The 24,730-nt window shown below is 41.9% G+C and overlaps 1 protein-coding gene across 2 annotated transcripts in view; it reads left to right on the top strand.

Annotated features, from left to right (window-relative positions):
* The window catches only part of NUDCD1 (NudC domain containing 1), a 556,518-nt gene that overhangs the window by 137,070 nt on the left and 394,718 nt on the right, over window positions 1-24,730 (top strand). For both annotated transcript variants that reach the window (XM_069220624.1, XM_069220625.1), the window contains exon 4: window positions 18,131-18,314. In XM_069220624.1, the coding sequence (XP_069076725.1) occupies window positions 18,131-18,314 (184 nt within the window). The remainder of the gene's footprint in view (window positions 1-18,130; window positions 18,315-24,730) is intronic.

Genomic DNA, 24,730 nt, shown 5'->3' with positions numbered 1-24,730 from the left:
TAAAGAATAGAAGCTGAAATATATTGACATTGTTTGGGGTCTGGAAAAAGATAAGATGCATTTTCTTAAGTCACTGTCCATATTGCAAAAAACGCCATAGAGTTGACGGACTCCATGAAGACAGTGTTAGCAACGATCACAGAAGGCAGCATACTTGAAATTCGCTTTAAACTATGGCGAACAGGCAATAGTTAAGTATGACAAGGTATCATATTAAGGTATACTTTTAGATCCACAATTTTGGATGACAATTGAATTTACCAAATTTGGTTGGCTCCACTTCAAAAACTAGCACGGATTGCCCCATCGGCCTATTTATGTTGCTTCACATTCACTTGTGCGATGCTAGGGCAAATTCTGTTTAGTTAACAACAGTCTTTGTTATAAGCGTCTTGTATGTGTACCCTGTGCTAAAGTATTAGTAATTGTTTGTATGTGTATTTGTGATTGCATTTTTAAACTTGCCCCAGGCTGCCATAATTCCGAGCTTAAAGGCAGCGCCTAACAATAGTTGGCCTGTGCCTTTTGTTTATCCATTCATGAATATTCTAAAACTAAATAAAGGCTTGAACCAAGTGAGTTTGTGTGCTGCATGGTGAAATATACAGGCACTATTAAAGAGTGTGTTCAGCAAATTAAAATGGCTACTGGCACCTACACACACAATTCTGTTTAACAGAAGGCACTACAAGTATCAAAGGTGTATAGGGTATTTTCTTACAATTTAATTTATCAGTTTTAAGTCAACATTAGTAAACCATCTGTTGAATTTATCTTTTAATTAAGCATGCCTCTTAATAACATTTAACAATTATTAGTTTTGTGAAATTGTGTTTTTTTTCCAATCATGAATTGGTTCCCTATGACCTTGAATTGATGTACATTGTTAAGATGAAACGAAACCTATTGGTGTTCATTAGATGCCATTAGACCTAAGTGATGTTACTCACAATACCACAGCATGTCTGCTCTAAAACATTGCAACAAGCATCCAGTTCACAATGACTAATTGGTAGTTCTTGGAAACATGGAATTTCACAATTGAAAGGGAGTATCTATTTTTTTGCCCCTTATGTTTACACCTCAGATATCTGTCATCATCTCATCTGTAACATTCTCTTTCTGTGCCTACTCCAAACTTTGTTACAGTTACTCATTTGGTAAGTGAAAGTGTTGAGAGTTCTGACATTGAAAATACTTTTTGCCTCTCAAAATGAAGACACTGGTGTCCATATATGTATCTGTATGACACTTAACTAGCTCAAACCTAGCTAGAAAGCAACAGAGTGGTGCACACGATTGTATGTGATTTTAGTGAGAGTATGCAAAATGTTGTAGGTAGGTGCAGAGAGTGCATCAGGCGATCACGGGGGACCCAGAGGCAAAGACAGATTACAGTTAAGTGTGGAATGTGTGGAGAGCAAGAGTGAGTGTTGAAGATCAGGGAAAGGACGTAGCATACATTACAGAGTAGGAGGAAGGAAAATACAAAGAAGTTGCTCTGAAGGGAGTGGAAGGGGTAATGCAAGATCGCTAGGTATCATAGAAAGAGGTGGGGCATCTGCAGCTAAGTCCAGCGTAAGGAGGTTACACTGCAATGCATGAGGTGTTGCTTTGAGGGATGGGTCTTCAGTTCTTTATGGAATAGGAGGAGGTAAAGGGATTGGCAATTTTGAAATGGGATGGCAGAAGGCCTGTGTTCGAGAGTGTATTATTAGTAAGGGCAGGTAGGTACCTACACTTAGTAACAGGCCACCACCCCACACTAAGTCAGCTGGCTGCGATCAGGTAGGCTTAACTCAAGAGACAGGTATGTAAAGCATTTAAATACACCAGTACAGTAAATAATTAAAAAACAACACACAATAGAAGCCCCACACCAATTTATAAAACTAGGAGATGTTTATATCTTTAAAATGACACCAAAACAAATAAAATCCAATATAGGGAACCGGTGATATGAATTTGTAAACATGAAATCAAGAAACGTGCTTTCTAGTGCCTAATAACCAATAGCGCGAACCAGGGACATCTGGTCTTGCTAGACTGGGACCAAGTCACAATTTGAGGCCGACCACGAAGGAGCTGTGCTGGGATATACTCAGCAGGAGGCCTCAGTCAAACTTTTACCTACTGTCAAACCTAGAAACATTTTAGAGGATTTTCTTCCCACGTCGTGCAGTCCTCTACAGCAAGCTAATTTTAATGTGATGTCGTCTGATTACTTTTCCGCGAGTCACCGGTCAAATTATGGAAGTCTGGAGCTCCGGAGCTTTGAGTGGGACGAACCTGAAATTCAGGTAGCAGTTGAAAGTAGCCGGCTTGGCTCTTGACGCCAGGTCAGTCCACTTATGGAGCTTTTTCCAAAAGTTGCTCCAAACTTATCCAAACTTCTGGAACTTTTTCCTGAAGTTACCTTTGAGAGTTCAACGTGTCCAAAGAACAAATCCAAGGGTCTAGAGGCTCTGAGATGGTCCTTGGAAGTTTGGACTACAATTCCCACAGTGCACCTGGCCAAATCCTTAAAAGTCCACTAGACACACTCCAGGCTGGGGACTTCTAGAGGGATATGGTACAGGGAAGCTCTAAACCTGTTGCAGTCAGGGAGTCCACACCTTAATCCTTTTGGAAGCAAGGCACAGTCCTCAGGGCTGTATTTTCCATTGTGCAGCAGGAGCAGTCCTTCAGAGAGCAGTCCTTTGGGGTGCAGACCCGGGTTCCAGCAGGATATTCCCTCTTCTTCTTGTAGTTTCAGGTAGCAGATTTCAGTTGCTATGCAGCTCTCACATACTTAATCAATGGTCTGGGGGGGGCAAGCATGGGGCACCCCTGTTAAATGAAATGCATGACCGCATCCTCCAGAGTGTGGCATATCATTGTCCAACAAGGCACTGCACAAATAAGATGGAGGATCTTTCTCCAGGAGAACAAAGCTGGCTAAACCAACTTACTGGTGTGACTCATTTCCATTAACACCCCTGCTCCAGACCATCTGCAAATTCTATTCCTGGGCTTTCCATTTGGCTGGGGCACTGGAGGAGGGGTTAGGCTAGCTGGTGTTTCTTACTGTCCTGTTCTCTTTGAACCCAGTTTGATTTACCCAGCCCCCTTCCTGGCCTGAACTCTGCAGCTCCCCCCACCTGATAACCTCTGCTCATTGCAGGCCACTTATCACCAGTTCAACAGTGGCAAGTTGTTGGATTTATCATTACCAGTCTTTTAAGTCCTTGAATGACATTTCTAGCTCCTCCCTAGCAATATTTAAACTTAAATAAAATATTCTGATGTTCACCTATGGAGCTACTATCTACAGTTGGAAACATGAAATGGGCAGTTTTCCCTCACTAGGGCAAATAAAACCTCTTTTATAATGCCCCTGCTTGTAGTTACATGGCACCCCACCTGTCGGACACCTAAGCTAGATTACCACTTTGCAAGTACCTTTAATTCCAAAGTCAAATTTACATATATTTTCCTAGGGGAATCCAAGATGGGGTGACTTGTGGCTCTCTGACCAGGTTCGGTTACCCAGAATCCTTTGCAAACATCAAAATTTGGCCAAAAAAACACCTTTTCCTCTCATTTTGGTGACAGAAAGTTGTGGAATCTGAGAGGAGCCACAAATTTCCTTCCACCCAGCGTTCCCCCAAGTCTCTCGATAAAAATGGTACCTCACTTGTGTGGGTAGGCCTAGCGCCCACGAAAGGAAATGCCCCAAAACACAACATGGACACATCACATTTTTTCACACAAAACAGAGGTGTTTTTTGCAAAGTGCCTACCTGTGGATTTTGGCCTCTAGCTCAGCCGGCCCCCCAAAGGGGGCAGAAATGGCCTAAATACAATTTTCCCCTCCAGTGGAGCGACCCTTGTCCAAGGGGTCGCTCCCCATCTGTAAAACAAAAAACAAAAAATCCCCGGTGCCTAGTGGTTTCTGCCCCCCTTGGGGGCAGATCGGCCTAATCAAAATAGGCTGATCTACCCCCCAGGGGCAGAAATGGCCTAAAATAATTCCCCCCCCCCCCCCAGGGGAGCGACCCTTGCCTAAGGGGTCGCTCCCCTTGCGTGAAATTCATGAAAACTAAAAAAACTCCCTGGTGTCTAGTGGTTTCTGCCCCCCTTGGGGGCAGATTGGCCTCATCAAAATAGGCCAATCTGCCCTCAAGGGGGGCAGAAATGGCCTAAATATAATTTGCTCCCTAGGGGAGCGACCCTTGCCTAAGGGGTCGCTCCCCACCTAGAAAAAAACAAAAAACCCTTGAGTAAAACTTTTCTGTTCTGTTATGCTGCGTGTGCCTCAATCACGAAAGTTACATCTCCTCCCTCTTCTGTGAGGCTATGTTGCAATAAGTGAGTTGCAAGGGGGAGTCTCATATTAGCTGCAATTACAACCCTATTGCAGTCTGCCATTATAACAAATGTAAAACCTTGTTTAGAGGAAGAAACACCAAGTGGGGAGAATCCTTTTAAAGGTTCAAGCTGGAGCAACCTGCAGCCGTAAGTAGGTGCTATCTACTTAGCTGAGGAGGATGTCCTTAATACCTTAGATGTCTCTATATGGTAATTAGGGTGTAACATGTAATGAGACAGAGATACTTAGGAGATCTAAAACCGGTGCCTAATCAACTTTGGTAGCACCATGTTGAAACACTCTTGCCAAAGTAATGAGACTGCTGAGCTTAGGGCAGCAGCACCACTGAGTATGGGGGACTGAGGCCGATCCCAAGCCGCGTGGCAACTGTTGGTCTAACCCTTCCGACCAGCTGGCAGCACCTCACAGATACCACTGGTAAAAGTGATTTGTGGCAGCCTATCACATGACATTCTCAGATCCCTCAGGAAATCATGGTGAAAACAGATCATATCCCGTTCTCTCAGTTACATAAATCTCACACATGTAATGACAGGCAGAAGCACAACTTGTTTCAATAGGATTTATTGAAGCAAATGCATTCTACAAAAAAATACATGAAGTGCGATTTTAAGGATGATGAAACAAGACACTAGTACAACGATGACCAAGAAAGTGAAACATAGAAACAGTCCCACCATATTTGTCACAATAGCATCACCTATATTCCTACACACACTACTAGGCTTCCTACATGCAGTGATATAATACCTAGGAACCTAATCTGCCCATCTAGCAACGTATTATATGTAGCCTTGATGTGAGCATAGAATGAAATGTTGTGCAAATCAACAAATAACTACATTCTGCAGAGAAGGTTAACAGATGAGAATAATAAAACATCACCACTAAAGTGATGCCTTGCTAAAATAAAAGGAATAAAAAAGTGACTAGATGAAGGGTCACAGGCCTCAGACCTAGGCTAAAAGAAGCTAAAATAAATGTATTTGTCTGTACAGAGACTCATCTTGACTAACTGGACTGTGTTCTTCACGTATTACTCAAAAGTCTGTCCCATCATGCCATTTGGAGCACGATGAGCCAGCCCACATTTGAATGGGCAGGAGGGTGTATTGGGTAGGCATGTCCCCTATGTCTATTCCTGTGGATTGTGTAGTCATTAATTTTAGATCACCATAAGCTATTGCATCTGCCACTTATTCCGTTCCATCATCCATCACTGTTATATGTTTTTACAGACCAACATTGCTCCTCTCTGGTTTGTGAGTGGAGTACTGGGAACTTTACTACAACCAATTTAAAGGGGGAACGTTGGTTACTCTTCAGGGGTCTCCCTCACTAGTAGGTTTCAGCTACTGGAGGGGATAGAGAGTTGTGACTGACTGCCTATTATGTCACCTATTGAGCCCCTCCTTTTTGCCAAGACCGGGGGCCAGCCCCGGTTTGATCCTCCCTCAACGATCCACTCTCCATCTGATGTAGTGAAGGTTTCATCATGGAACATTGCGGGGCTGAGCAGGAAGGTGGGTGACCTGGAGTGGCTAGAACTTGTAGTGAACTATCAAATCATCTGCCTCCAAGAGACAAGGGTTACTGACTCATGTGACATTGATGAGTATCAGTCATATTTCACTTGCGTCAGACGCTCTAAGTCAGGTAGGGCTAAGAGTGGCCTGGGCCACATTTGAAATACATTATTTTTTGGTAAGAATCATTAGATATGAGTGGGGGACTTAAATGCACATCACTGCTCAATTTATTTGGAATCAAGTAAGAAAGTAGAAAAACTACCCACCCTCTTCCAATCTACTTTATGCAATCGACGCAGTCTTAATTGCAAGGACAGGGCGAGGTCTACGGGGCCTAATTGAAGATTACATTAGTTTTATGAAGTACCTCGATCTCCAGGTTAATGCCAGTTAAAACATTCAAAATGAGGTGTGGAAAATGACAGAAGAAAACCCAGCGCTTACATATTAATAGCACAGGATTGAAGAGACAATGACGTTCTCCTACCTGGAAGCCGTTTTTGATAACACATTCACATCGACGCCTATTGTTGCAAATAGGGTGTCAGTGATGTAAAAGACCTTAACCGATTCTGTGCCGAGGACGTAATGGTTACGTCCTGCGGCACAGTGCTGCTGTGCCCAGGACGTAACCATTACGTCCTGGGCACCCAGCCCAGAGGGAGCACTAGCGCTCCCTCTGAGGGGTTCACCCCCCAGCCCCCCAAGTCAGGGATGGAAGGGGAAGCCCTTCCCCTTCCGCCCCCGACACCCCCCCACCCCCTATGACGTCAGCGCACGAGCACGTGCTGATTGTCACAAAGCCTCAGCTTCCAGCGCGATGATCGGAAGGAGAAATGCTTTGCATTTCTCTTCTGATCACGTGGAGGAGGCAGAGAGGCTTCAAAGGGAAGGAAATGTATTTCCTTCCCTTTGAAGTATCTCTCTGCGTTTCGGCAGCCGGATTGAAAGCAATCTAGCTGTCAAAACGCCCACTGGGCACCAGGGATGTCTTTTGTAAAAATGAAAGTGGCATGAGGGAGCGACCCCTTGGGCAAGGGTCGCTCCCAGGGGGGGCATTTTTTTTTAAGGCCTTTTCTTCCCCCCCCTGGGGCAGATCGGCCTATTATTAGGACGATCTGCCCCCAGGGGGGGCAGAAACCTCTAGGCACCAGGGATAATTTTTATTTTTTTGCTTTGTTTTTGTTTATTTTTTTGTTTTAGGTGTGAGGAGCGACCCCTTAGGCAAGGGTCACTCCCATAGGGGGGAAATTATATTTAGGTCATTTCTGCCCCCCTTGGGGGCAGATTGGCCTATTTTTATGAGGCCAATCTGCCCCCAAGGGGGGGCAGAAACCCCTAGACACCAGAGAGTTTTTTTTTTGTTCGTGAATTTCATGTAAGGGGAGCGACCCCTTAGGCAAGGGTCGTTCCCCTGGGGGGCAAATTTATTTTAGTATTTTAGGCCATTTCTGCCCCCCAGGGGCGGTGGGGGGAGCAAATTTATTTTAGGCCATTTCTGCCCCCCCGGGGGCACATCGGCCTATTGGTATTAGGCCGATCTGCGCCCTGGGGGGCAGAAAACTCTAGGCACCAGGGCAAAAAAATATATATATTTTTTTTTGTTTTTGTTTGTTATTTTTAGAGATGGGGAGCGACCCCTTAGCAAGGGTCTCTCCCCTGGAGGGGCAAATTGTATTTAGAACATTTCTGCCCCCCTTGGGGGCAAATCGGCCGATTTTAGGTGAATCTGCCCCCAAGGGGGGCAGAAACCACTAGGCACTGGGGATCTTTTTTTTTTGCGCCGTCACGCAAGGGGAGCGACCCCGGAGCAATGGTCGGTCCACCGGACGGGGGGGGTGGGGGGTAATTTATTTTAGGCCATTTCTGCCTCCCCCCCCCCCCCCTGGAGCTGGCTGAGCTAGAGGCCAAAATCCACAGGTAGGCACTTTGCAAAAAACACCTCTGTTTTCTGTGAAAAAATGTGATGTGTCCACGTTGTGTTTTGGGCCATTTCCTTTCGTGGGCGCTAGGCCCACCCACACAAGTGAGGTACCATTTTTATCGGGAGACTTGGGGGAACACTGGGTGGAAGGACATTTGTGGCTCCTCTCAGATTCCAGAACTTTCTGTCACCGAAATGAGAGGAAAAAGTGTTTTTTTGGCCAAATTTTGAGGTTTGCAAAGGATTCTGGGTAACAGAACCTGGTAGGAGCCTCACAAGTCACCCCATCTTGGATTCCCCTAGGTGTCTAGTTTTCAGAAATGTGCTGGTTTGCTAGGTTTCCCCAGGTGCCGGCTGAGCTAGAGGCCAAAATCCCCAGGTAGGCACTGTTTTCTGTGAAAAAATTTGATGTGTCCATGTTGTGTTTTGGGCCATTTCCTTTAGTGGGCGCTAGGCCTACCCACACAAGTGAGGTACCATTTTGTATCGGGAGACTTGGGGGAATGCTGGGTGGAAGGAAATTTGTGGCTCCTCTCAGATTCCAGAACTTTCTCTCACCGAAATGTGAGGAAAATTTGTTTTTTTAGCCAAATTTTGAGGTTTGCAAAGGATTCCGGGTAACAGAACCTGGTCAGAGCCCCACAAGCCACCCCATCTTGGATTCCCCTAGGTCTCTAGTTTTCAAAAATGCACAGGTTTGGTAGGTTTTCCCTAGGTGCCGGCTGAGCTAGGGGCCAAAATCTACAGGTAGGCACTTTGCAAAAAACACTTCTGTTTTCTGTAAAAAAAAAAATGGGATGTGTCCACGTTGTGTTTTGGGCCATTTCCTTTCGTGGGCGCTAGGCCTACCCACACAAGTGAGGTACCATTTTTATCGGGAGACTTGGGGGAACACTGGGTGGAAGGAAATTTGTGGCTCTACTCAGATTCCAGAACTTTCTGTCACCGAAATGTGAGGAAAATGTGTTTATTTAGCCAAATTTTGAGGTTTGCAAAGGATTCTGGGTAACAGAACCTGATCAGAGCCCCACAAGTCACCCCATCTTGGATTCCCCTAGGTCTCTAGTTTTCAAAAATGCACAGGTTTGGTAGGTTTCCCTAGGTGCCGGCTGAGCTTGAGGCCAAAATCTACAGGTAGGCACTTTGCAAAAAACACCTCTGTTTTCTGTGAAAAAATGGGATGTGTCCACATTGTGTTTTGGGGCATTTCCTGTCGCGGGCGCTAGGCCTTCCCACACAAGTGAGGTATCATTTTTATCGGAAGACTTGGGGGAACATAGAATAGCAAAACAAGTGTTATTGCCCCTTGTCTTTCTCTACATTTTTTCCTTCCAAATATAAGAGTGTGTGTAAAAAAGACGTCTATTTGAGAAATGCCCTGTAATTCACATGCTAGTATGGGCACCCCAGAATTCAGAGATGTGCAAATAACCACTGCTCCTTAACACCTTATCTTGTGCCCATTTTGGAAATACAAAGGTTTTCTTGATAGCTATTTTTTACTCTTTATATTTCAGCAAATGAATTGCTGTATACCCGGTATAGAATGAAAACCCACTGCAGGGTGCAGGTCATTTATTGGCTCTGGGTACCTAGGGTTCTTGATGAACCTACAAGCCCTATATGTCCCCGCAACCAGAAGTGTCCAGCAGACGTAACGGTATATTGCTTTAAAAAATCTGACATTGCAGGAAAAAGTTACAGAGTAAAACGTAGAGAAAAATTGCAGATTTTTTCACCTCAATTTCAATATTATTATTTTTTTCAGTTGTTATTTTCTGTAGGAAACCCTTGTAGGATCTACACAAATTACCCCTTGCTGAATTCAGAATGTTGTCTCCTTTTAGAAATGTTGCGGTTTCTGGGATCCAGCATTGGTTTCATTCCCATTTCTGTCACTGACTGGAAGGAGACTGAAAGCACAAAAAACAGTAAAAATGGGGTATGTCACAGTAAAATGCCAAAATTGTGTTGAAAAATTGGGTTTTCTGATTCAAGTCTGCCTGTTCCTGAAAGCTGGGAAGCTGGTAATTTTAGCACCGCAAACCCTTTGTTGATGCCATTTTCAGGGAAAAAAAACCACAATCCTTCTTCTGCAGACCCTTTTTCCCATTTTTTTTAAAAAAAACTAAATTTTCACTGTATTTTGGCTAATTTCTTGGCCTCCTTCTGGTGAACCCAAAAAGTCTGGGTACCTCTAGAATCCCTAGGATGTTGGAAAAAAAGGACCCAAATTTGGCGTGGGTAGCTTATGTGAACAAAATGTTATGAGGGCCTAAGCGCGAACTGCCCCAAATAGCCAAAAAAAGGCTCGGCACAGGAGGGGGAAAAGGCCTGGTAGTGAAGGGGTTAATAGGGCTGCAGAGCTTTTGCAAAAAAGTTGGGCACCAAACCCATGAAAGAGTTTCTGACTGTTTATGCATCCAAAAAAGTGTCCATTTCTTTCTACGAGGAAGGTATATGTGGCATGGTGGACACGGGTGGTGTTCAGAGAGTAGAAAATGCCTTCCTTCTGTGTCACGAGGAGCTTCGTATGTCATATATTGAGGATAAAATAAAATTAGCTTTGCTTCTGTTATGGGGCGCTATCTGGGCCCGGGAATCTGCCCGAAAGAATCGTCTGGTTATTAACGACTGGGTAAGCCTGGCAAGGGCCTTAGGTATTCCCTGGCCCACGTATATTAAACTGACTTTTGAGAAGATTGGGTTACCGGAGCTGTTCTCATGCCCAGCATGTGTAGCAGTTGCTTCAAACGTATCCTGAAAGAGAAGTATTTGGGGGTAATGAGATCTGCTAGAGATGTGGCCAACTGGAACAAATGATCAGTCTGTATATAGGAGAGGTTACTTCCTCAGGCAGGGGACCGAACATACCTGTCTGATATTGAGGATGTACAGCACCGCTTTTTTCATACCATATTTCGTTTTTAACTACATACCTATAATGGCGGGATGTCCAGCCGAGTGCAACTCTCATACGGAGCTAGCCCCTAACCCATGGGATGTCAAATCTTCACAATAAACTATGCACATTATGTTTTTCTGCCCCTTTATGCTTCACCTATGAAAAAGATGTTATGCCCACTGCTGCAGCATAAAGTGGGTCACAATTAAGCATCACCCCGGGACCAACAAAGACACAAGAACATTTGGACGTTCTGTGGTAAGTTTGGTTACAGTGGCATCACCTAATGTGTAGGACAACAGCTAACATGCATGTTGACTTAGTACACCAAAGTACTGATGTGGCTAATAGCCGTGCACAAATTGCAAATTTGCTTGAGGAAATGCAACATGCTAAAGCAGTAAATAGGCCACCAAAGTATGTTGTGAGGAGGGCTTAAGTGTGAGCAGTATGTCAGTTGGTGAGCTAACTACCTCAAGGAGCACAAGAAACCAGAGAAAAGAAGGGCAGCTAAGAGCCACTAAACGTCAAGGTGTAAACAGTAAATAAAACTATGCCAATGCATGGATCACCGAGTTGATACATGTTATTCACTTTGTTTAACTGAAACGAAATCTGCTTTGTAAATCAGGAAAGTGACAGTTGAATTGCTTCAGAAACTTAATATTTGAATGACCAGAAAAACGTGTAATTACTACTTTGAACATTTGTTGAACTGTTTTTTTTATAGATACAAAATATGTGGGAAGTACCTTAAAAATAGTTACCAGTCACACCATCTCAGCACACATCTTTTAGCAGTTCTTGCAGCATCAGGTCCTGAGGTGGCTAGCGTGGGGAAATTTCAACCTTGGACTCTTCTGAATCCTCACTTGATGTCTAAATGGGTAGACTCATGCCAGGTTTCTGAGCATAGCACATATGGCTATTATTTTTCAACTCATTATAGGGTTCTCAAGGACACCCCCAGTTTTATGCAGGCATCTGAATCTGCCCTTAAGTAGGCCAAAGGTCTGTCTTTTATGCTCTTAGTTTGTCAGCGGGCAGCATTGTACCTCCTTTGTCCTGTTAGCGCGTCTGACCTTAATAGGTAAACTTACAAAAGGACGGGACGCGACTAGGTCGATTAACCTTTTGACACGCAATTAAGATGTTCTCATCATAGCTCCAGTACATGCAAATCAATAACCAATACAATATCAATAATCAATGACAATCAATAACATCAATAATCAATGGAGTCAGTAATTGTCACCATGACCTTTCAGTCATAAATAACCACACATTTTATTAAAAGTTAGAATATTTATTTCTCTATATTAACAATGCTAAGGTCATGTAGATTAATTTCAAAATCAAATGAAACACACACAGAAATAATACTGGCTGTCCAAAGCGGCGGAAGAAACGTAATCTAATCAAAGCTTGAACTACAATACATTCTAAGGTTACAGTGCAAATTAATAACAAAATCAACTGCAACAACGTGATAACATACATTTGAGTTCAGCAGAGAAATTAATCAAGCATTTTCCCTATTAGCAGATTTTCATTAGTGAGGATCCTTAACTAACATCAGATTAGCATCAGCATGTTGGGCTTCATGCAAAACAATTTAGTAACGCAAATTTGGAAAACCATCTAACTATGGCCATGTCAAAACAGTGCAGTTGGTATCTAGAAAGAAAAAGCAAATACACATGATAGTGAATAGCCTAATTCATAATACCTATTCTCAATGTGGTTCAGAAAACAGTCAGTCTTCGTCCTCAGGACATCAGTCGATCAGCAAGGCATCAAAATTCAGCAGCAAAGTTCAGAAAACGCAAAGTCTTTAAGCATTAAAGTTAAGCACGTCTCTTGCCAAGACGCAAAGTGGGCAAGAATGAGCTAAGACAAATGTAGAATACTTAAGGCAAAATGCAAGGGCAGAATGCATGCTTCTTCTCAGTGCAGAGTCGTTAAATCAAAACTACTAAAACTTTTTCCCAAATCCCTATTTTCCAATAAAACTAAAACTCCAAAACTATTAATTCTATCATTACTCAGTTCACATGTTGTTGATTGGTTTGTCCTTCAGTGTCCTCATCATCGGGCTCATCAACAATATTGTTGCAGCTTCTACTCTAGTCAGTATCTCCATTGTTCTCCTCCTGAGAAAGTCACTCACATGCATTACACACAAAATGTTACATTATCAAGAACAGCATCTTCCAGCAGTCATTCTCATGAGACAGTTCTCATGAGACACTTCCGTTGTGAGTACACTTAAACAATGCAAAATGAAATAACAGTTTAACTCTCTAGGACAGCCATTTATCAAACATTAAGAAATACTGCTTTGACATGAGGCCTGGCAACTAGGCCAATACCTTTGCTAAGTTATGGCTTGCAGTTAATAAAGCTAAGTCATAATGCATAACCTTTAATATGACGTATTACTGCATTAGTCAAACATATATATTCAACATTTCACAGTAATAGGATATTAATAATTCATGGCTTTAAGGAATATGCACTTTCACCTCAAATTTAACAAAGCAGATTGTTTTCTCAAAATGTACACATATTACAAATAGGTTTAGAGGTGACTTACACTGAACAAACAACCAGCTTCTCTAGACTCTCCTCTGGATAGCTGCTGATACAGTCCAAAGTATCTAAATATGTCAGAGTCATGAGTTCTCCCAGGTCTGCGATCAGGTATTTTGCATTACATACAAATTGTATGTTAAAGAAATATTGGCTCTTCATGCTTGAATCACATTCTCTCTGTCAGAGGGTGGACAGAAGAAAGTATGTGTGCAATGTATACATCCAAGCACTTAGGCAAATGATATTGCAACTTAGAGTTAAACTTTGGTATTTTCCAGTTCTGCTGGGGAAAGAATGTGAGAATGAACTCTAGCCAACATTGGCTCTGAGATTTTTTGGGGGCGGGGTGGTTGGATTTCCCTCCTGCAGCAGCGATAGTGCATACGTAGCTACCTGGCGCTAACAGGTGTAAGTTATGCAATTCCTGAATGTTATTTAGGCCTGCTGAATACAGGGTCCCCATCATTAATTAAATAAAGAATGATTTGTTTTGTAAACCTGCATCAGGCATACACTTCCTCATCAGTTTAGTCAACCAATGTCACCCTGTGCCTGAATATCCTTTCTTGTCTTTTCCTCTATTGAGCTTCAAGAGTCCTGGTGCTCCTTACTACACCATAGTGTATAGATTGCAAGGTATTTTGGCACCCCTTTTATACTTTGTAGCTGTTTACCCCCGGTTTCAAAACATTTGTATATTACAAATGCAAAACACAGTATTTTATTAAATTTCCTATTAGCAATGTTTGTACTTCGAAATAGTGACTTGCTCTCAGAAAATTGCATTTAGCGATTCAGTATTTCCTATGTCTAAAATAAGAAATTGCAATTTTTCTGGTGCAGAACTCTGCTGTAACACAAATTTTGCGAGACTTTGCACATTACTTTGAGAAACTGGGTTGTTGGTTGACTGGTGTATGTGCGTCCTGGTCAAGCTACAGCCACAGTTCCTTGCAGGATGAACCACAAAAGGTTATTAAATCAACCTGTGCTTAACCCTGGGTAGCTTGGCACAAAATGCAATCAAGCTTAACTTGAAGGCAATAGCACACCAATAGTAATGAAGTGAAAACACAACGCAAGAAAAATCCTGAACCAATTTCGAAAAATAGAGTAAAATGTAATAAATTATTTGACACCAAAATGACAAAAATCCAATCAATAGAATCTGAGCTATGAATTTCTAAGGTTCAAAATAGTGCCCAAAAGAGAAAAGCACCACCCGCGGACACCTGTTTGCACTTGACAAGGACAAAATCAAAAGTTAAGGCTCACCGCGATGGAACGCAGTTCAGATACAAGAAGTTGGTTGGGCCCAGTCAGTGCTTACCTTCGGACTTAAAAACGTTTGAAGAGAAAATATCTGCGAAGGTAGAAGTTCAGGGAGGCAAGGCTGCAGGAGTGTCCAAGGAGCGAAGCTATGGTGAAGATTTTTATCTTTGGACTTAGTCACCGAAATTTAAGGCAAAAATCTCCAGCGAGACAAAGCAGAAGACTGTAGCCTATGACAGTTTCATGAGGTTGGATACCCTCTAGCGAAGGACGGCTGAACCAGATTTGCTGATGGTGGGAACCTGCGGCTCTGAATAGGAGGCCCGCAAACTAGCCCTTGGAGTCACTTTTGGAGGTCCTGGGTGCAGGTGAAGATAAAGGGCTCAACAGCAGGCTGGCCTCTGAGGGTTCGAGACTGGCTCAAGGCAGCAAAGGCATAATTTTGGTAGAGTAGCAGTCTGGCAGAGTGCACAGCAGGTCACAGCTACAGGCAGTCCTCTGAGAGACCTTCCACAGGTCCAGTAGTGAACTGAAGAATGGGTCTAAGAGCCCTATATTTGTACCCTAGTGCCCTGCTCCTAAAAGGTTGGAGAAGTTTCTAGAAAGGTTCTTTGAAGTTCTGGGAGTTTCCTGCCTCCTATGCCTAGCTCCAAGCTTGCTGCACTGACAATACAGGGTTGTTAAGCCTATTGTGAGAAGACAGGGCACAGCCTATTCAAGTGCGGGGGTGCTGCCCTCCCCTACGCCAGTTGATGGGCCATTCAGGCTCTGCTGATCCCACTGTTGTGTGAATGTCTGGAGAAAAATGCACCAAGTCCTAACTGTCAGCTGCACCCAGTCATGTGACTCTAGACAGGCTGCAGGCACGAAGGGCTAAGGGCAGGAAAATGCCAACTTTCTAAAAGAGGGTTTATCATTACAAGTCCATAGGTACCAAAATTGACATATCGACCTTCTCTTATTTAGAGTCTCAGTTAGGAATTACAGCTTACTAAATGTAATTAGGATTTCCCAATGTTACCCTATGGGAGGTGTAGGCATCACAGTGGTGAAAAATAACGTTGGGAGTTTTTAACTACCAAACATGTAAAACCTACAAGTACATGTCTTACCTTTTAATTACACAGCACCTTGTCATATGGGCTGCCTAGATCTTACCTTAGGGGTAACATATATGTAATAAAAGGGAGGTTTAAGGCTTGGCAAGTGGTTTTAGATGCCAAATCAACATGGCAGTTTGACACTTGCATTCAGGCTGCAATGGCAGGCCTGGGACATGTTCTGAAGTGCTATGTAGGTGGGTGGTACAATAGGTGATGCAGGCCACTAGAAGCATTTAACTTACAGGCCTTTGGTACGTTATACCACTCTACAAGGGACTTATAAGTAAATTAGGTATGCCAGTTAGGTATATTAAAATCAAACCATGTTTAGGGGAATTAGCACACGCACTTCAGCACTGGTTAGCAGTGGTAAAGTGCACAGAGTTCTAAGGCCAACACGCAAAAAGTAGAAGGAGGAAGGCAACATGTTTGGGTCTGACCCTGCCAGGAGGGCTATTTCCAACAATTGCGATCACCCTATTTAGCGATTGCTAACCAGTTTGCAACTGGTTCCTCACTCCTAATTCTTTCATAAATCAAGCCATCAGCTCAAAAGATGATTGCCCAAAAGCACTTAATTTGGCCAAATGGGGATGGGCGGGATTAAAATATTTTTTCATAGCTCTACAGCTTCCAACAAGCCCACTAGACCGCAATAGTGATAGTAGTTATTTTGATAACAAGGCCAAGGGACCACAATTCCCAGGGAACTATTATATGTAGTGTTTATTTCCAGTGTTTATTTTTTAATGGAGCTTACTACCTGTATTGAACCTGTTTATAAGCTCCTCAATATTTTCATATAGTGTGATAAAGACGTGAGCAGATTACAAGACCCTTACTTTGGGCCCAGTGGCAGTAGATGGCTACTAGAAAGTACTTGTGGTGGTGTTGTATAGCTATTTTACCCATGTTTTAGACACGTTGTTTTAGCTAACTAGGATTGCCGCTGTGCACATTAATCCGATTACATTTTATTTAGCATTGCTTTATTTTTCTAGCAATAGCTACGTTTGCGCTGCTGTTTTATTTTCTCTATCTCCTTGTTCTTTCCCCTAAGAAAGCATCACGTTCTTAATAGGACATGTAGTTCACTTTGTGCTTTCTCCAAGGCTACAGTCAGATAGGGTTGCCGGCAAATGTGGTATGCTGTGTATCCAACATTCACCGAAAAGCGCACACTCATACGTGGGGACCATTTCTTAGAATGTTAGCTGTTTTATTATAAAAATACCCCTTTTTCCCCAGACAAGTTAGAGGGAAATTCCAGCCAGATGACCACGACTGTATGCTGATTGCTTCAAGCTTCACTACCGCTACCTACTTAGACGACCGAGCCCTGATCCAGATGGGGGCACGGTGTCTTTTTAGATTTCAGGCCTTTTCTTCAGGTATGACGGATAATGTTCTCCTAGGAGAAAACCCAAAGGGCAGATTAGGTTTAGTATGCTGTGCTCATACTTAGAGTAGGTGAGGGGTTATAGATCCACTACCCTGTTTAGACAGCATGGTAGGACTGTTTTTGTGTTTTACACTTTGTCCCATGCCTGTTCCTATTGTCTTTTTATCATCCTTGTTATTGCTATTCACATGCTTTTATCTAAAATGCAGATATTTTAATAAATGCTTATTGAAATATAGTCCACTTCTGTTATCTTTGCCTGAGTGAGATCTTGGCACTTGAGAGAAAGGAATGAGATATGATGTACCACGATTCCCTGGGGAGTCTATGAGCCCAGTTGCCACAATCATCTCGGTCAGAGATGGGGCGCTGCTAGTTAGCCGGAAACCTGGTGTGGAATTGTACTCAGTACCCACAACACAGTTGATCCTACTGTCCAAATCCAGTAGGCTCATTACCCTAATGAAAACCTACGCGACAGTGGATACTGATTATCTTCCATTGATATTACAGAATTACTCATTTTTTAAGTTTAAATTTCAGTATGAATAGTACTCGTACTTGATAACTTCACTTTATGAGTAATATCTTTTGAGATAGTCTGATTTAGAGTACCTGAAAAAAGGATAAAACCACTAAAAGGCAGTACGTGACCCACTAGCCCCCATTTCCCAAAAAGTCTTCTGGTGTGTCTGCACATGCTGTATGCTCCAAAGTGTTCATGTAAAGTTGGCTACCATACACTGCATTTATTGTAGAGGTTTCTCCTTCCCACCACTATCCCTGTTTCGTACCGTAGATAACTCAGTCGCCATTTGCTATGGTCTATCTGTTTTATTTATTTCCTGTGTTAATAAGTCTTTGTTTGGTTTATGCGTTTATAAGTCTGTGTTTGGTTTATGCGTTTTAAATAAAAACTATCCACTACATTTTGAAATCGAAAATATGAAAAAGCATATAAATCATGGTAAAAAAAAAAAAACTTTCCAGGCTGAGTTGTCTTTTTTTTCATTTCTATCCCTCTACAGATAATGTTTAATCAGGAACTTGGCGACCCTTTTATCGTTGTACACAGTGTCGCCTTTATGAAATCAGACTGTCATACCATAGAGGTCCTTTTACTTCGAGTTGAAAAAGATGAATCTGATTTGAAAGGAAGTGGATTTCATGTTGCTTTGGAATGGGTTACAATCGCATGTGCTAATAATTCCGGTAAGGGTGTTTTTTTCTGAATGCTATAAATGTTGATTATGCATGAAAGCGTAATTGAAAATGTAAACACAATGCCTGCTCATGTTGCACGAAGTGCAGCTGTGGCCAGACAACTGTGTGAATCACCAGGAGAGTTGCTTTGGTCATGTCCACATGTTGGGAGCCAAGAGTACATGTTTTGATTGGCAGAAGTTGTGTGCTTCCACAAAGTGTTTGCTCTCCATGCACCTGTGATTATTTTGTTTATCCAGCTTCCTGAGTGTGAACTTGCAAGGGCACGCCCCTGGCACTGTAATGCTATTAAAATGTCTTAGATAACAAGATAAATTATATTTTTCTTTGATGGAGTCCTATTTAGAGAGGGGCCTAGGCTCCACCAACATGTTGGTCACCCTAAGTACAGGATTTGATTGGACCAAATTTATGTGCTTCCACTTCAAAGACTGCTTGTATTGCACTTTGGCTTGTGGCAGTGTTCATACTCGATGCAGCAGGACTGAGTTGGTTATGGTGACAATCCACTGATCATGGCTGTTATGAAATGTTATGATAAAGGCACTAGGTCTGGCATATTTATTGTGAAAAGCATATGTTAATGCTGAAAAGCATTTAGGTGTGGATTGATGTCACTCTAAAGCCTGAAGAAAGGTATTTTCTTTCATAGAATCTCACAGATTACCGTAGAATGCAAGGTTTTTGGTTGGCCACCAAGTCTGATAAAGCCCGGGCGTTTCACTGTGATGAATCTTGTCCGGGTCTGTTGAGAGGGGGTGTATATTGTTTTGCAAACTGTTTTTCTACATATTTGTAATTTTATGATAGTATGTATGATGGTTCCGAGTTTGTGTACTTGAATAATCCGGTGTTGGATAAAGTGTAAAGCCAATGTTAAAGCATAAAGGCTTCATCAATTCATTGGGAAAAGCATGCCATTTTTCCTAAATTTGATCTATTTATTATCGGGCATCATGACAAAGCCAGTAGGCCTGACCTACTTATTATGACAAGCATGTGTTAAAGACAATAGCCTTTTTGAGAATGGTTTGTTAAAACACTGTGCCAAAACCTGTATTCAGGTACTCTGTTATATAGAATTTCAGAGATTACTGTAACAGGCAACAGGGATGTGGAATTCCTATCTCCCGACGCCCAGGACATATTGTTTGGGGTCAAGGGCAACAAGTTTTCATGTTTACTTTGTCCTTGGGACAAGTAGGCTAACCTCCTGCAGCACAAACCCCTTGGCTGCCAGTTTACAGAGAAGGGAACTGTCTGCAGTTGAGGTAATGCATGTGTCCATAAGTTAATGCTGTTCAAGCTTGTATTTATGGTTCATTAATGAAAAGCCTTCTTTATTAGGGTGAGCGCTATAAATAAACGTTTTAAAGCCACAGTGTACTACTGACTGATTCCAGTACACACATTTGAAAGCTTAACAATATTAGTCTAAGTATAATGCTCCCATAATGCTTTCTGATTAGATGCAAAAGTTTTCAGAAGCTTGTAAGCAAGAGTGATGATTCTTTGCTTTTAAAATGAAATGTTCAGAAAAAAATGCAGTACCAAATGGTACCAAAGGGACAAGTGGATTTTTTTTTACAGGACAAGTAGTTTTAAGAAGCAACCAGCCCTATTGACAAGTAGATATTTTATTAAATTCCACACCCCTGAGGCCAGGATTTTCGTGTTGAGCTCCTTGTGGGGACAGAAGATATGTAATACAATAGTCCATATTAGGCTGTCTTAGAAGTGATAGTATTTTGCTTTGCCAACTGTAATTTTGTATACATTTGTACTTTTTTTTTTTAACATGTGTTTTTATTGTCATTTTGAATATAATATCAGAGGTCGTACGCAGCATTGTTGAACATTTCACAGATCTATTCATCGCCGTCTCTCGCCTTCCCACTGCCCCTCGTGTAAACACATGTTATTTGGTGTCCTTGTATCAGTTTCAGGGTGTGACTCCCTATTACCAGAATAGTCAAGGATGCCAAATAGATGGCTGCTATAGGCATTCCAATCTTTCCAAATGTTACCACATTTTTGGGGTAAGCCCCTACTTTCATAAATAACCCTATCTGCCTTCATGAACCAGTCCATGTCTCATTTCCAGGCCTTAAGTTCCGAGGGCCTTTTCCTGCCTCATGCCTCAGCTATGTTTCTCTTAGCTACTGCAAGGCCCAATGTCATCCATATTCGCTGTGAGCAACCTGTAGCTTGTATCTGTTTTACCCCATGTGTTTAACACACTCCACTTGGAGATGGTCATACCCCCACCGCTCGTGGACCTCATGCAGTTCACCACCGTGGACTAGAACTCCTGTAGTGCTAGGCATTTCCCATAGGATCTGAAAAAAGGTGACAGTCTGGCCACACACCCTCAATGTTTTTACTTTTATGACTGTATGTCAGATGCTTGCCTTGTCCAAAGATTGCTCGGTACAGTGGACTTAAGTTGGTTATGGAGAAAAGCAAATGATGTAGCATATATGGCTGATTGTTTATTATAAAAAGTTACAATAAAAGCAGTAGGCCAGACATACTGATTTTGAAATCATATGCTAAAGTCAATAGACATCTAAGGGTGGGTTGTTATTATTCTGAGTTAAGTTTACAGACAGGGTTTTTGTTACATGAAATCTCATAGATAACCTTAGTAGGCAAGGGTTTTGGTGTTGTTTACCCCCTCAGATAAACCATAAGAATAGGCTATTTGCACTGTGAGAAGCTTTGTTGAGCCCCTTTAGAAGGAGATACTATTTTGCTTTGCTAACTGTAATTTTGTATACATTTGCAATATTATGACTGTATGCCTGTGGTTTGTCTTGTGGGAAAGTTTTGCTTCGTATAGTAGGCCTTAGTTGGTTATGGTTACAAGCCAAAGATAACAGCTATAGGCTTGATTGGTACGCTGAGAAATATTATATTCAGTACAACCAGTCTCGCCGCCTTATTTTGAAATGTTATTACAAAGGCAATGAGCCTGGCCTATTTTTTGTGAAAACCACATTGTAAAGCCAGTAGGCCTCTAAAAGTGAATTATTGTCATATTAGGTTACAAGCTGTAGAAACATTTGTGATTAAATGTAATCTTACACATTACCATTGCTGACAACGATTATGGTGTTGGTCAGCCACTGTGACAAACCCTAGGAGTAGAATTTCACTATGTTGAGTTTTGTCGGGCCCTATTGAGAGGGATTGTGTATTGTTTTGCCAACTGTAGTTTTGTACTTATTTGAAATTTTATAAATGAATGCCTTATGGTTGCCAGCTCCTGTGCTCCTATGTAGACCTGGGTTGTATATACTACCAAGCCATTGGTAAAGGGTAGAGACCTTGTGAGTTCAGTGGGAAGTTATGTCAGATTTCTTTGGTGTGATCTTTTTTATAATGAAAACTTATGACAAAGCAAGAGTCCTTACTTTTTGTGGTAAGTATGTGATTAAAGTCAACCAGCTTTTAACGCTGGGTTGTTATTACACTGTGCTAAAGCCTGCAGGCAGGCATTTTGTTACATGGAATCTCACAGATTACTGTAGTAGACACAATTTTTGGTGCTGGTGACCCACCTGAACAAACCACCGGGATAGACTATTTGCACTGTGGTAATCCCTATTAAACTCTATTAGTGGGGATCTTGTATTGTTTTGACCGCTATATTTTGTACATACTTATAATTTTACTGAAGTATACCTAATGGTTTTCGTGTGGGAAGGCTCATCAACCAACACAGAGTAGCTTTTCAGGCGGTACTAATCGGTTGCATACTTGTCACTTATTTCATCTATTCATTCATTCCACTTGGCCACTTCCTCTAAACCAGGAAATCATTAAGAGTGCTTGTTTCTAATTGGAGTAGTTGGGTGTAACAGAACTATAAAATGAGTCTCGTTCTGATTAGTTAACGCTAGTGCTTCAATTTAATAATTCTGCATCTGAGGACAAAATGATATGTTGTAATTGGAATATGAAATGATAGGCTGTAATTGGAATGTTCGGTTTACCACCCCTAAAAATAAGAAATACTGGTAATTCCAGCACTGTTTTACATGTTCAGCGTGGTATGCTTAAGATTGTTTGTTATTTACTCAAATATTGTAAGTGATATAATTTTATTGACTTTATCACGCACTCAAGTCACATTAGCTCTCAGTAATTGTGAGGAATTTCATTATCAAAAGGCAAATTGGATATACTTGGTCTCCCTCAGCCTCCCAGGTAAAGATGGGTGACCGTAAGCATGGTTGGTAAGCATTCCAGAGATTAGAAACTAATAGAAGTCTTGGTTTTCTTTTTTTTCCTTCTTTTTTATCTCTCCCTAATCATCCTGTTCAAGATAGTCCTGCATGGACTCAGTTGTCGACATTGCTGTAACCTGCCTTTTTATGTGTACAAGCCCTATTACTGAACCGATATTAAAGGTCCACAATGACCATCTTGGAATGAATGAGTAGAACACATGTTGGATACCTGTGAGAATGATCAATCTATTACATACCAGCATTATGTTATGATTAATGGCAACGTCCACCAGGACAATCTGCATGGAGTAAGGTGTAACAGAAACAAATTTGCTTGAAGCACAAATCAACTATTTTTTATGCATGGGTAATTGAATAGAAATAGGAGGCAAGAGGGTTGTGCATCGCAGAGAAAAGGGCTGGGGCTACACAGAGCCTGAAGATCCCTTGGAGGATATGCTAACAAGCCTTGTTAGCTGCAAGAGACACGGTGCTCGGTGGTACTGTCCTGCGTGGGAAGGCAAGGGCTTACCTTCAGCAAAGTTGGACAACTGGCAGAGAGGACCAAGGGGACCACTCCAGACCACCACCCGTGATGCAGGATCCACGCAGCTCAGGATGAAAGGAGATCCATGCAGCTAAGCTAAGTTGAAAAGGATCTTTCTTTAACCAAGACCTATTTGAACTTTAAGATGCATATTGAAAATGTTGCTTTCATTTTACAAAGAAGCTGATCAGATAAGTCTAATAGAAGTTGAGCAAGTTTAGAGAACCATTCTTTCTCTATACACTCTCAACTGATTTGAGTGTTTAGAATGCACTAACAGTGAGAAGACTGAGTAACTTGGCTGAAAAAACGGTGTTCCCAATCAGTGGAGGAAACAACTTGTCTGTCATGTATATGAGAGCTCATAAGTCATATCTGTGAAAATATGAGGTACACTCTAAAATAAATCTGTACCTGGATTTAGTTGCTAAGCATACTTGGTAATAGTAATGTGAAACAAAATAATGAAATATAGAATGAGTAAATGTATCTGTTGAGCTACTTTCCTCCACAACTATGAGTAAAGGTTTTAAAACGATTTCCACATGGGATACTTGAAAATTGCTCTATTACTTTATCTAACCAATGTCATTTTGGCCATTGCACCTTAGGAGAGGCAATTTGATGAGCTGCTTTGGGATGTGAAAATGGCCTATAATTGTACCTAAAACCGGAAATAGGTGGTTCTCTGTGAGAGCAGGTGTGGGCAGGTAACTAAACAGACAGCCCCCACAGACTGTGTCCTTCTGTGTCAGACAGAACTACAACAAGTGTGTATATGGGGTTGGAATAATGTGAAGGTTCAGTGGGGAGATTAGCATGACAGACCTGATACATGGGAAGTGATCAGTAAGCAGGTTTACAGACATCTCCACAGGCAGGAACCACGCTTTGCATCCTTGGGCTACCACAATAATTTGAAAATGTATGAATCACAACAGGTATACTTATCAGTGTGAAGAATCATTATCTTGCATGGTCAAACCTACAAGTGAACTAGCTCATGCAGGTGTTTGCCTATACTCGCTGAATACAATGCAGCTCTGCAGATACAATGAACTGAAAAAGAGAAGGCCAAATGCATACATACAGCACACGTCTCATGCATTTCAACACCATAAAGTCTATTCTTCAGGGATAATTATCACTAGTACTCACTCAAGTACTCACTTATTCACTATTACTTGTTTAGTTAGTCAATAGAGACATCAAATTGTACAAAGGTGATGGACTAGTCTTTAAACAAATGTCCATCTTGTGAAGTGCTATTATGAATTCCTTTGAATATAAAAAGTACTTTATAAAGTATTAAAATTGTTTCAACTGGCTTACTACCACTACCTTAAAGGTTAGCAGCTGTGCACTGATGGTTTCCGAAGGATTTCCCTGGTGTATTCCTACTCACTTGCCTCTTTGTAGGAAAGTACCCTCTTTCTTGCAAGGTTACCCCCACCTTTTGCCTGGGAACCTGCTAATCAGGACCACCGTGACTATGCTCTCTCCCTTTCAACTTTGTTGCCCCCATATAAGTCCCTAGTATATGATACCCGGTTACTCAGGGAATTGTGGTACTCTGGGTCCCCCATGGGCTGTATCCTGTATTATGCCACCCATGGGGAGCC

The sequence above is a fragment of the Pleurodeles waltl genome, chromosome 2_2, assembly GCF_031143425.1.
Source record: "Pleurodeles waltl isolate 20211129_DDA chromosome 2_2, aPleWal1.hap1.20221129, whole genome shotgun sequence".
Classification (NCBI taxonomy): domain Eukaryota; kingdom Metazoa; phylum Chordata; class Amphibia; order Caudata; family Salamandridae; genus Pleurodeles; species Pleurodeles waltl.
This window is presented reverse-complemented; position numbering and strand designations above follow the sequence as displayed.